Raw genomic sequence first — 14270 nt, 5'->3', positions numbered from 1 at the left:
GAGGTAGGAATTGGATCAGTCAATATTGGAGGTGAGCAACGTTGCTTAGGTAGGACCTAAGGAGATGTCTGAGCTGTGAGCTTTGAAGCTCAACCCCGGGCCATACAGGACACAGAGGTTGTGCACTGTTGAGTTCAGCCCAAGCAAACAATTAAGGGGCGAGATGAGCTAAAATATGGTTTTGGTGGGAGCTGAAGAGAATGTCTTGATCTGACACTAAATTGGAACACGTTTGTGCTTATTCATGACAATGTCTGTCCGAATGTCCAATGGCTGTCTCTGTGCTGGTCCTGAAGTCAAAGGTAGGTTGGAGAAATAAAGCTGGATGTCGTCAACATATGTGCAAATTGACCCCGCGTGTATTGTTATGACCTTCTGGGAGTGGAGCGGACCTGGGGGAGAACGGCGAGAGCGGAGCCTATAAATCAAACCCGAGGATCGAGGCCCAGTCTCTTACCTTCCGGCAGAGCAGTCCAGGCGCTCCGGAGTTTGAAAAAAACGTCAACAGTGACATCACAGGAAAGCTGCAAGGTGATTGGTTTGTGAGAACTGCTGTTAGGGAATAGCTCTAAATAGCTGGCTTAGCAACTAAGGTAAGAAAGGTCTACAGTTTATTTTCATATATAGTAAATAGTGTTTTTTAGGGAGTTCTGTAGTAATGAGGACCAGGGAAGAAGGGCCCCAGAGTAATTGATATTATTTGATATTAAGCATCTTCCAAAAGGTTTAATTTAAAGGGTTAAGTCATGGCAGGAGAGCTCAAAGCCGTAGTGTGCTCCTCGTGCTCTACGTGGGAAGCGGGAACAATTCCAGTGCCCAGGACCAGCATGTGTGCAGGATGTGTCTCTAGCTGCAGCTCCTGGAAGCCCGGGTTTCAGAGCTGGAGCATCTGCTGGGGACACTGTGGAGCATCCGCAAGGTGGAGAGTATCGTGGATGGCACATATAGAGAGGTGGTCACACCGCAGACTCCGACTCCACAGGCAGGAAAGGAATGGGTGACCACCAGGCAGAGGAAGAGGACTAGGCAGGCAGTTGAGGAATCTCCTGTGGCTATTCCCCTGCAAAACAGATATACTGCTTTGGATACTGTTGGGGGGAATGGCCTCTCAGGGGAAAGCAGCAACAGCCCAATTCATTGCACCGGTTGGCTCTGCTGCACAGGGGAGGAGTAAAAGTGTGGGAATGCAATAGTTATAGGGGATTCAATTGTAAGGGGAATAGATAGGCGTTTCTGTGGCTGCAAACGAGACTCAAGGATGTTATGTTGCCTCCCTGGTGCTAGGGTCAAGGATGTCTCAGAGCAGTTACAGGACATTCTGAAAGGGGAGGGTGAACAGCCAGTGGTCATGGTACACATTGGTACAAATGACGTAGGTTAAAAAAAGGGATGAGGTACTAAAAGCAGAATATAGGGAGTTAGGAAGTAAGTTGAAAAGTAGGATCTCTAAAAGGTAGTGATCTCAGGATTACTACCTGTGCCACGTGCTAGTCAGAGTAGAAATAGCAGGATATATCAGATGAATACGTGGCTGAAGAGACGGTGTGAGGGGGAGGGTTTTAGATTCCTGGGACATTGGGACCGGTTCTGGGGGAGGTGGGACCAGTACAAACTGGACAGGTTACACCTGGGCAGGACCGGGACTGATGTCCTAGGGGAAGTATTTGCAAGAGTGGTTGGGGAGGGTTTAAACTAAAATGGCAGGGGGACGGGAACCTTTGCAAGGAGTCAGAGGAGCGGGGGATCAAGGACAAGAACAAAAGACAGTAAGGGGAATAAGAAAAGTGATAGGCAGAGAAATCAAGGACCAGAATCAAACAGGGCCACAGTGAAAAATAGTGGGAAGGAGACATGTAATGTTAAAAAGACAAGCCTTAAGGCTTTGTGCATTAACGTGCGGAGCATTCGCAATAAAGTGGATGAATTAATCGCTCAAATAGATGTAAACGGGTATGATATAGTCGGGATTACAGAGACATGGCTGCAGGGTGACCATGGGTTGGGAAATGAACATCCAGGGATATTCAGTATTTAGGAAGGACAGACAAAAAGCAAAAGGCAGTGGAGTTGCATTTCTGGTTAAAGAGGAAATTAACGCAATAGTGAGGAAGGATATTAGCTCTGACGATGTGGAATCTGTATGGGTAAAGCTGAGAAACACTAAGGGGCAAAAAATGTTAGTGGAGGTTGTATATAGACCCCCAAACTATAATGGTGATATTGGGAATGGCATTAAACAGGAAATTAGAGACGCATGCGATAAAGGAACATCTGTAATATAGATTGGGCAAATCAAATTAGTCACAATACTGTAGATGGAGTGTATATGGGATGGTTTTCTTGACCAATACGTTGAGGAACCAACTAGAGAACAGGCCATCCTAGACTGGGTATTGTGTACTGAGAGAGGAATAATTGACATTCTAGTTGTGCGAGACCCCTTGGGGATGAGCGACCATAATATGATATTATTCTTCATCAAGATGGAGAGTGACGTAGTTGATTCTGAGACTAGGGTCCTGAATCTTAATAAAGGAAACTACGAAGGTATGAAGCGCAAGTTGGCGAGATGGATTGGGAAACGTTACTTAAAGGAATGATGGTGGATAGGCAATGGCAAACATTCAAAGAGCGCATGGTTGAACTGAAACAATTGTTTATTCCTGTCTGGCGCAAAAGTAAAATGGGAAAGGTAGCCAAACCATGGCTTACAAGGGAAATTAGAGATAGCATTAGATCCAAGGAAGAGGCATACAAATTCGCCAGATAAAACAACAGACCTGAGGATTGGGAGCAGTTTAGAATTCAGCAACAGAGGACCAAGGGATTGATTAAGAAGGGGAAAATAAAGTACAAGAGTAAGCTTGCGGGGAACATAAAAACTGATTGTAAAAGTTTCTATAGGTATTTGAAGAGAAAAAGATTGGTGAAGACAAATGTAGGTCCCTTACAGTGAGAAACAGGGGAATTTATTATGGGAAACCAAGAAATGGCTGACAAACTAAATGCATATTTTGGTTCTGTCTTCACAAAGGAACACACAAATAACATACTAGAAATGTTGGGGAACACAGGGTTTAGTGAGAGGGAGGAACTGAAGGAAATCAGTATTAGTAGAGAAATGGTGTTGGGGAAATTGATGGGATTGAAGGCCGATAAATCCCCAGGGCCTGATAATCTACATCCCAGAGTACTTAAGGAAGTGGCTCTAGAAATAGTGGATGCATTGGTGGTCATCTTTCAAGATTCTATAGACTCTGGAACAGTTCCTACAGATTGGAGGGTAGCTAATGTAACCCCACTATTTAAAAAGGGAGGTAGAGAGAAAACAGGGAATTATAGACCAGTCAGCCTGACGTTGGTAGTGGCGAAAATTCTAAAGTCCATTATTAAAGATTTTAAAGATTAAAGATTTTATTAAAGAGCACTTGGAGAACAGTGGTAGAATCGGACAGAGTCAGCATGGCTTTACGAAAGGGAAATCATGCTTGACAAATCTACTAGAATTCTTCGAGGATGTGACTAGTAGAGTTGATGAGGGACAGCCAGAGGATGTGGTTTATTTGGACTTTCAGAAGGCTTTCGACACAGTCCCACATAAGAGGTTAGCATGTAAAATTAAAGTGCTTAGGATTGGGGGTAGCGTATTGCGATGGATAGAAAATTTTTTGGCGGACAGGAAACCAAGAGTAGGAATAAAAGGGTATTTTTCCAAATGGCTGGCAGTGACTGGTGGGGTACTGCAGGGATCGGTGCTCGGACCCCAGCTATTCACAATATATATTAATGATTTAGATGAGGGAACTAAATGTAATATCCCCAAATTTGCAGAAGACACAAAACACAAAAAGGGTGAGTTGTGAGGAGGATACAGAGAGGCTTCAGGGTGATTTGGACAAGTTGAGTGAGTGGGCAAGTGCATGGCAGATGCGGAATAATATGGATAAATGTGAGGTTATCCACTTTGGTAGCAAAAACAGGAAGGCAGATTATTATCTAAATCGCTATAAACTGCGAGAGGGGAATATGCAACGAGACCTGGGTGTTCTCATACACCAGTCACTGAAGGTAAGCATGCAGGTGCAACAGGGGGTAAAAAGGGAAAATGGTATGTTGGCCTTCATAGCGAGAGGATTCGAGTACATGAGCAGGGATGTCTTGCTGCAATTATACAGGACCTTGGTGAGGCCACACCTGGAATATTGTGTGCAGTTTTGGTCTCCTTATCTGAGGAAGGATGTTCTTGCTACAGCGGGAGTGCAGCGAAGGTTTACCAGACTGATTCCTGGGATAGCGGGACTGATGTATGAGGAGAGATTGAGCCGGTTAGGATTATACTCGCTGGAGTTCAGAAGAGTGAGGGGGATCTCATAGAAACCTGTAAAATTCTAACAGGGCTTGACAGGGTAGATGTAGAAATAATGTTCCCGATGGTGGGGGAGTCCAGGACCAGGGGTCATAGTCTCAGGATATGGGGTAAACCTTTCAGGACCGAGATGAGGAGAAATTTCTTCACCCAGAGAGTGGTGAGCCTGTGGAATTCACTACCACAGAAAGTAGTTGAGGCCAAAATATTGTATGCTTTCAAGAAGGAGTTAGATGTAGCTCTTGGGGCGAAAGTGATCAAAGGATATGGGGGGAAGGAGGGAACAGGTTACTGAGTTGGATGATCAGCCATGATCATAATGAATGGCGGGTCAGGCTCGAAGGGCTGAATGGCCTACTCCTGCTCCTATTTGCTATGTTTCTGTGACCAGGTGAGAAAGGTGTCTAGGGGTCTGTAACTATCTTCACCTGATCTTATTGTAACAGGGTTTTAATTTTAAATGCCTTGTGTTTTGAGCTCCCCCTTTGTGAATCCTTGTTCACAGCTTTCCAATTATAAGACAAAGAAATGAGCATAAACAGGCTTTCTTCAGTTTAAAGAAGAAAAATTAAGTTTATTAAACCTTAAACTTAAACTCTAATACAGTTAATGACTACAGAGATACGACACGCCCACGCTAGCATGCACACGTGATGCACACATGCAAATAGGAACAGAAAAGAGGAGAGGAAAATATAGTAGAGAGGGGTTTGAGGCAATATCAGAAGAGTTTCTTGTTTACTATGCTTGGAGCTCACCTGATTGTAGCTAGTCTTGCTGTTCATCGGGGCCCAGTGTTCTTCTTAAACCTTGTTCCTGTAGGAAACTTTTCTCTCTTTGAGGTTCAAGTTTTCACAAAATTCAATTCCGGGGGAAAGAGATGGAGGCAGGCAAGACTGGAGAGGAGGCTCTGTTCCAACTGGGAACATGCGACTTTCTCAGTTCAAATCCTCTGTTGGAAGTTCAAATCTCAACAGCCAGCTAGTCATGTGACTAAAACTGGTCTGACCAGTTCTTCTGTGTTTGGGGATTCTGCTATTTTAGCAGTTAACCTGGAATGCTAGCTTCCCCCACCTTCAACGTCTAGTAAGAAAAAGTCCATTGTTGGTTGAGTGAGTTAGGGCATGGCACTTTGTCCCATGTTCCTACACTGTCTGTTACCATGCAAATGTTTTTCCAGTCAGGAGCTTGCAGTTTTAGGTTGTGGCGAAATAATGTGTGCCTCAGTCTTGGTAGGTGGGGGGCTTGCCTGACAGTATGGACAATGTCATCAAGGGGCAACATGTAGATGAGAAAAAGAATGCCAAGTATGAAACCTTAGGGTGCATACAAGTTCACTGTATGCAGGCAGTAAGGATAATCTTTAACCAAGATATGCTGCCGCATTGAGACAGGGAGGAGTGATACTAAGTGAAGGCAGTGTCCTGAAGCTGAACCACAGATAGAAAAACAACCGAGCTGAAAATACATTTTGTGATTCCAGCTTGGCTCAGGTTGTGGTATGGAAGGATGGGCTAATATTTGGTGGTGTATTTTCCATATATGATTGGTTGCTAACTTTTGTTCTTTACATTTTATTAATTTTTAAAAAGGTTTTGTGCTTGAATGAATGTAGAAATGTAGGGTTCCTCCTGGCTATCAGATTGACCTGTGCTACCAATATAACATCACATGGTTAACAGGGATTAATTTAAAAGTTGCAAATGAAGGTTTAAATAAGTCAAAACAATTGTTAAAAATCAATCCTAACTTATATTTCAATTAAGTTGAAGTTCTGGGCTACTGGACAAGTCTGGGACTTGACTCATGAACAAGTCAAGTCAGACATTTCTGAGGCCTATTCAATTCCAAACTTTTCTTCATTATAATGTCTGAGCAGTACCATAAATGCTCAAATTAATGCCATTAGCATACTTACAGAGAGAACAGTGATGGAATATGAAATGAACTGGAGGAATTATGAAATAGAAATCAACTGTTGAACTGAACTACGAAAAATGGGCACATTTGTGCTACAGGCAAGATGGAGTAGAGGTCAGGTGACCTCTCCTGTACTGTCAATAAACATGTTTGTCTGTTGAAGATGAAACCCATTATCTATGTCTGAATTAACTTTGGGGAATACACACTGAAATTGAAAACAACCCATTCAATGCTAATAACTCCTATCTGCAGGAATGCAGCTAACAAAGACTTTTACAGACAGACTGACTTCGTAGACAAGGCTAAAATAATAGGTGTGAAATAGCACCACTTTGGCAGAATGGACCACGTTTAGATGCCATCATGTAACAATGGTTCCCATATCCTGGAACATTGTATGAATTACCCCAGGGAGAGAGCCCTCAGTCACCTGAACAACATCCCAACCTGACAGGTTTCTACCTTAAAAGGTATCTCTCTGGGGAGAGAGAGAGGCAGAAAAGCAAGAGAAGGACTTTTCCAGCCAGGACAGTTGAGAGACAATTTCAGCTATGCAGGATCCTTGCTGATTACATGTTTAACTACTGCAGCAGAGAAATTGCAAGATGACTTTGGAATTCCCCCATCTGTGAAAGTGAACCAGGATTTCCACCATCGACTTCAGATTGAGGCTTAGCGACAAGGAAATCGCGATATTTCATCCTTTTCAAGTTAAAGATTTCCTCCTGAAAAGTTTCTAAAGGTTTTTTAAAACAACGACCTATTTTACAACAATTGGACTCTAACATCTTTGACAAGTGGTCAGCTTCGTATATTTGAGCTGACTGTGGAATTAAGTTGTCATTCAGTAGAGACTGCTAGGCTGTAATCTTATTTTGTGGCTCAGAAATTGCACGCTACCCTGTACTCTATCTTTTCTTGTGTATGTGTATGTGAATGAATGCGTGAGTGGGTGAAGTCACGAACATTTTTTGATTATTGTATGAAGAGTAAATATTTATCTTTTTTTAACCAACAAGAAAACCTGTCATTTGTCTATTTATTTGACCCTTAAAATGCTCAGGGACTAAAACGCTTTTTAAAACACTATCTGTGGTCAGTTGAGAGGTAAAAAGTGGAATCACTCACACCATTTCCTATTTGTCTGTAACATCATATAAAAATGTAACACATTACCTGTTTCCAATTCCAATAATGAATTCCACCCACTTTCTTGCTTTTACAATGTCGAGTTTTATATTACCATTTCTGGTTTACAATAATATCATAATTGTACAATTTTATAAATCATGCACTTAAAATCCTTGTTTGTGCAACCAATTAAATATATGAATTAGTACAAAAGCGGGAAATAATGTTTAGGCTAGTGTGTATTATCTTTTTCTACAAACATCTTTGATAAGTGGTCAGCTTCTTATATTTGAGCAGACTGTGGAATTAAGTTGCCATTCAGTAGAGACTACAAAGCTGTAATCTTATTTTGTGGTTCAGAAATTGCTTTCAAGAATTAAATGATTTGCAAAAGTCATCAGAACTCTTGAGATTAGATTCCTGCCTTACAGATTTGCTCTACTACCTATTATTTGTTTTATACATTGAACTTTGCTGGATGTGACTGACAATCTACTGCAGGTAATGGTGCATTGTGTAATGGTGTTCCACTGAAATGGGTATTGTTTTTCCAGAGTTATCAAAACATAATATGCTGAAAGTTTCAATGTGAACTATACCATTATAAAATCCTAGTTTTCCTGGGGAAAAAATTCACTGCAAAATTACAAATATTTAACATTTATGAGATAGCGGGTTATGCGGGAGGAGGTACTGCTTATTTGCAAGATTATCACATTTACATTTTTGACTACGACATGATGCCCGTTTCTTTTGTTTTTCCCTCTCTGTTTTCTTTGCCTTAGCTGCTCTGCAAAGTGTCTTTCCACAGTCGGAACTGGGTACCTTTCTTGCCCTCACAAAAAAGGACAAGGAACGACAACTGAATGAGTTAAGCATGATTGTCACTGGCATTCGTCTATTTAACAAGAACTGTAAGAAGGGTGGCGAGGGCATTGATGACTGTAAGTATTGCAGAACAGATTTCGAAACACCTTGTGGCTCCTTATTTAGGTTTCTAGATTTGACTGTTAAGTGAAAAAAAATTCCTTTTAAATTAAGCTCTTTGAATATTACTGGATAAACGCTTTATACAATTTCTGTGTGAAATTCCTTTCTATGCTACTGTAACATAATACCTAGCACAAAGGAGGATGGTTGTGGTAGTTGGAGGTCAATCATCTCAGCCCCAGGACATCACTGCAGGAGTTCTTGAGGGCAGTGTCCTAAGCCTAACCATCTTCAACTGCTTCATCAATGACCTTCCCTCCAACATATGGTCAGAAGTGGGGATGCTCACTGATGATTTCATAGTGTTCAGTTCCATTTGCAATTCCCTACATAATGAAACAGTTCGTGCCTGCAGGCAGCAAGTCTTGGACAATATTCAGGCTTGGGCTAATAAGTGGCAAGTAGTATTTTCCCCAAACAAGTGCCAGGCAATGACCATCTCCAACAAGAGAGAATTTAACTAACTACCCTTGCCATTCAATGGCATTACCATCATCTAATCCTCCACTATCAACTTCCTGGGGGCCACCTTTGACCAAAAACTTAACTGGACCAGCCACATAAATACTGTAGCTACAACAGCAAGTCAGAGGCTGGGTATTCTGCAGTGAATGACTCCCCTCCCATCTATAAAGTACCAATCAGGAGCATGATGGAATACTTGCCTGGGTGGGTGCAGCTTCAACAACACTCATGAAACTCGACAGCATCCATGCTTGTTCAGCACCCTATCCATCGCCTTAAACATTCACTTCCTCCACCACTAGCGCACGGTAGCATCAATGTGTACCATCTACAAGATGCACTGCAGTAATTCAAATTAGCAGCTTTAGTGAAATCTTAAATCAAAAATATTAGTGATTCGAAGGAAGTTTGTTACAATCAGAATATGCTAGAAAAGGTCAGTCAGAATCTGAAAGTCAAAGGTAACATTAAACGTAAATAATAGCAAAATACTGCAGTTGCTGGAAATCTGAAATAAAAACAGAGTACTAGAAATACTCAGCAGGTCTGGCAACATCTGTGGAGAGAGAAACAGAGTTAATGGGCTGGATTTTACCGAGCTCCTGATGTCGGGCTCTGTGGTGGGGAGGCTGGAAGATCGTTCCGGGCAGAGGCCCGCCATGGAGCTGGCCGCTGGGTGGGCTGGGCCCAATCCTCCTGGCGGCGGCAAGGCTCCGTGGTGGCCCCCCCACCACCGGGTGACGGGTCCTGCATCTACATATGTAAATGAATAAATTTAAATACACTCACCTTGAATCTTCATATCATTTTCATCAAACCAATTTTGGTTTCTTATGGTTGAAAAGCCAACCACTTCTGCAGTTGTGTCTTGTAGGATTTCAACTGTTCCCACTGCTCTGCTGGGTTAATATCACTGCCTGGAATTGGTTCACTGTGGAGCCTGTCTTCAAGCTTGCTCTGGAAAACTGCTTTTGCATCTGGTACATACAGTCTATGGACTTGTAGTTTTCCTTGTTTGCAGGCCCTTCCTTTTGGGTGATGGTTTGATTCTGAAGACAACGTTAGCTCAAACCAGCCTGTGGTCGGTGTAACAGTCACCACTGGGCATAACGCTGGTTTGTAGTACGTCCTGTATGTTACATTGGCCCACCAGAATATAATCCAAGAGGTGCCAGTGCTTTGAGCGTGGATACCTCCAGGTGGTCTTAAATCTGGCTTTCTGCTGGAATAGAGAATTAGTGATGTTGAGTTCATGCTCTGTGCAGAATTCCAACAAAAGTTGACCATTATCGTTACAGTTGCTAATGCCATGTCTGCCCAAGACACCTTGCCAATGAAATCTCCATGTAAGATGAGCTTATTCTTGGAGTCAACCTTTAAATAGAAGGTTGTGCAGGTCACGGTAGACGCCTTCTTTGGTTACTATATCAGGTAGTAGGGTACAAGCATATATGCTGATAATGGTGGCAAACTGGTTTTCCTGGATTGGTAGTCGTAGGGATATGAGTTGATCAGAAAAACCAAAGGGCAGGTTCCGAAACCTGCTGACAATGGAGTTCTTAATCATAAGTTCAATCCAATTTACGTACAACAAAGTCCCACAAACAGTAATGTGATGATGACCAGTTCATTTTTTGTTGTGATGTTGGTTGAGGGATAAATATTGGCCAGGACACCAGGGATAACTCCACTTCTCTTCTTAGAAATAGTGCCATGGATCTTTTAGGTCCACCTTAGAGAGTGGGCTGGGCCTAGGTTTAAGGTCTCATCTGAAAGACAGCACCTCCGCAGTGCAGTACTTCCTCAGTAGTGCACTGCAGTGTCAGCCTAGATTTGTGCTTGAGGCTCTGAAGTGGGACTTGAATGTACAGACTTATGACGCAGAGGCAAGAGTGCTACCAACTGAGCCACTACCGCCACCAGGCATATTAATGAAAGACATAAAGGGAAGTATCAGTGGAATCCTGTTACAGATCATCAAAATCAAGTAATAGAAATAAACAACTACAACAATTAGTTAACAATTAACACATTAATGATTCAAAACTTGTGCTTGTGTGAAGTGAGAGTTAAGGAGGTGAGGGGTGAGGACATTATAATAAAATTGATGAAAATGGAAACCTGGATCTAAAGTCACTGTTTAGATCAGAAAGATGCAGGGTGCCTAGAAGAAAGATGAGATATTAGCCTCAATTTTAACCCTACCTACCTGAACTGAATAGAGCGTGCAAGAGGTTAAAATAGCAATAGAGCAATTAATGCGATGTTACCAATGTGCTCCTACACGCTGCCATTCTAATTGCACACTTTTCATCAGCAGCCAAGACATTTTTAGTAAATGCATGATCAAATCCATTTTAGACCTTTTAGTTAATAGCACTTGTGCATACCAGGATAAACATTTCAAAGTGAGGCTTGTTAACAGAGGGTCTCGCTCAATGTGTAAGTGATTTGGAGAATCGGCCAAAATGATTAAAATCAGGGGCTTGACAAATTTTGAGCGCTCACTTCCATCCCTGATTCTCTGATCCACACTTGTATCTCGTGAGGTTTTGTGCTGGAATTGTGTGGAGCAACATATATCCTATTATTTTCAGGCACTGCTGTTTTTACTACTAATTTCCCACAATTAAGCTGCCATTTGTATATTTTGTTACTTCAGCTGAGCCCAGTGATAGTAACATAGGAACAGGAGTAAGCCATTCAGCCCCTTGACCCTGTTCTGTCATTCAATGAGATCATGGTTGATCTGCATCCTAATTCCATCCAACTGTCTTGGCTCCATATCTTTCATACCCTTGTCTAGCAAAACCTATCAATCTCAGATTTTAAATTATGAATTGAACTAGCATCTGCTTTTTTTGGGAATGAGTTCTACACTTTACCATCCTTTGCGTGAACAGTCAGGCTCCAATTTAAGGTTATGACCCCTTGTTCTAAACTCCCCCACCTGCAGATATAGTTTCCCTCTATCTAGCCCATCATTCCTTTTAAAATCCCATAGTCCTCAATCAAATCAATCACAAACCTTCTGTATTCATGGAAATTCAAGCCTATTTTATGTTATCTCTCCTCATAATATAACTGTTGGAGCCCCAGTAATGTTCTGGTGAATCTGCACTCCACTCTTTCCAAGGCCAATATGGTGCAGTCCCTAGGACTGTACAGAGTACTCCAGATGTAGTGTTAGCAGGGTTTTGTATAGCTGGAGCAAAACTTCCTCCCCATTATATTCTAGGTCTCTAATTATATAAAGGCCGGCAAAAATGAATGGTGTAAATATAAACTGGAATGGGAAGACTTGTGAGGCATCTCATTCTGCATTGAAAGGATCTGATCTTTATTGCACTTTATGAAATGTCCAATTTGAATTGCTTTATAATGTATTTTTTTAAACAAATTTTATGAATAAAGTATATTTTTGGAAAAAAATAAAGGCTAACATTCCATTAGTTTTTATGATTATTTTTTGTACCATTTTAGCGATCTGTGCACATGGACCCCTAAATATCTTTGGACCCCCATTGTTCCCAGCTTTTCACTATTTTTAAAAAATACTCAGATCTGTACTTTTTGGTCTGAAATGGATGAGCTCACACTGAAATCCATCGAGCATGGAAATCCATCTGCACAGTTTTGCCCACTCACTTAGCCTATCAATGGCTGTTTTTTGTAATCTTATGCTCACGTCTGCATTACTTTACTGCCAATCCTTGTGTCAACGGCAAATTTGAACATCAAATATGATTTCCTATTGTGTTATCAAATAAATGTAGTGAATAACTGAGGTTGAAGCACAGAACCTTATGGGACACTCGTCACTTCCTTCCGATTTGAGTACAAACCCATTACCCATTCTCTGTCTTTTGCCACCTAAACCAATCTCCTAACCAAGCCAATAATTTGCCTTCAATTACATTTTAGCTAACAGTTTCTTATGCAGAACTTTATGGAATGCCACTAGAAGTCCTGATAAGTGACATCTAGTGACATTTCCCTATCTACTACTTCAGTTACTTTCTCAAAAAAAGTCAATTATGTTCATCAGGTATGACCTATCTTTTACAAATCTAAGTTGGCTGTCTCTAATCAGCTTAAATTTCTCCAAGTGCTTAGTCACTCTGTCTTTAATTATAAATTCCAATACCTTGCCCACAGCAGATGTTAGACTAACAGGTCGATATGTTCCTGGTTCCTTGCTCTGTCCTGTCTTAAATAATGAAGTTATATTTGCAAATACTCAGCAGGTCTGGCAGCATCTGTGGAGAGAGAAACAGAGTTAATGTTTCAGGTCAATGACCTATTGTCAGAACTCCTCTTAGTCTTCTCTGCTGTAAGGAGAATAACCCCAGCTTCCCCAGTCTAGCCATGCAACTGTCATTCCTCATTCCTGGAACCATTCTTGTAAATCTCTTCTGTAATCTTCCCAAAGCCTAAAATGTGGTGCCTAGAATTGAACACATAGGGCTGGATTTTGTTCCCAGCACGACGTCGGATTCCGTGGCGGGGGGTGCCGGAGAATTGGAGCGGCAGCAGCCACTACGGAATCTGATGCCGGGATTGCCGTTCCCGATCTTCCTGGGGGGAGGGGGGGGGTGGGAATAGGCTGACATCAGGAACCACTGCACATCCCAGGAACCCCCCTTCCCCTGGAATGAATGCCCACTCCCCCCCCCCCCACTTTGCCGGGGCCTTCTGGACGGGGGATCCCCGTCTCCTGCACAAAATCCAGCCCTATACTCCAGCTGAGGCTGAACTAATATTTTATATTCTATGCCTCTATTTATAAAGCCCAGGATTCCATGTGCTTTGTTAGCTGCTTTGTTAACGTTCTTGCTGTCTTCAAAGATCTGTCCACAAACACCACCAGATCTCTCTGTACTTGCACCCCCTTTAAAAATTGTACCATTTAACTTGCATTATCTCTCCTCATACTCCCTAACAAAATGTATTACTTTAAATTTACTGCGCTGAAATCCATCTTCCATGTGATTGCCCATTCCACCAGCCTGTCAATGTCCCCTTGAAGTCTGTTACTATCTTCCTCGCTGCTTACTACACTTCCAAGTTTTGTGCCATCTGCAATTTTTGAAATTCTGCTCTGTACCTCCAAGTCCAAGTCATTGAGGTATATCTAAAACAGTAGTCATCCGAGCACTGTACCCGGAGGAACTCCATTGTATACCTCCCTCCAGTCCAAAAGCATCTGAAATTTCCGCCGCTACTTCCTTTAAAGCCCTCGGGTGGAAACCATCAGGTCCTGGGGTCTTTAGTGCCATTATTTTCTCTAATAATGTTTTCTTGCTTATATGTGAAAGGGATATGTGAGAATATTTTCACCATGCAGACTGTAGTGGTTCAAGAAAGCAGCACACCAGCACCTTCTTAAGGCCAG

At 42.0% G+C, this 14270-nt stretch overlaps 1 protein-coding gene across 2 annotated transcripts in view; it reads left to right on the top strand.

The window, feature by feature from the left end:
- Positions 1-14270, top strand: part of cfap206 (cilia and flagella associated protein 206) — a 70794-nt gene that overhangs the window by 27638 nt on the left and 28886 nt on the right. For both annotated transcript variants that reach the window (XM_068026646.1, XM_068026647.1), the window contains exon 6: positions 8206-8364. In XM_068026646.1, the coding sequence (XP_067882747.1) occupies positions 8206-8364 (159 nt within the window). The remainder of the gene's footprint in view (positions 1-8205; positions 8365-14270) is intronic.

Source organism: Heterodontus francisci, chromosome 3 (assembly GCF_036365525.1).
Source record: "Heterodontus francisci isolate sHetFra1 chromosome 3, sHetFra1.hap1, whole genome shotgun sequence".
Taxonomy (NCBI): domain Eukaryota; kingdom Metazoa; phylum Chordata; class Chondrichthyes; order Heterodontiformes; family Heterodontidae; genus Heterodontus; species Heterodontus francisci.
This window is presented reverse-complemented; position numbering and strand designations above follow the sequence as displayed.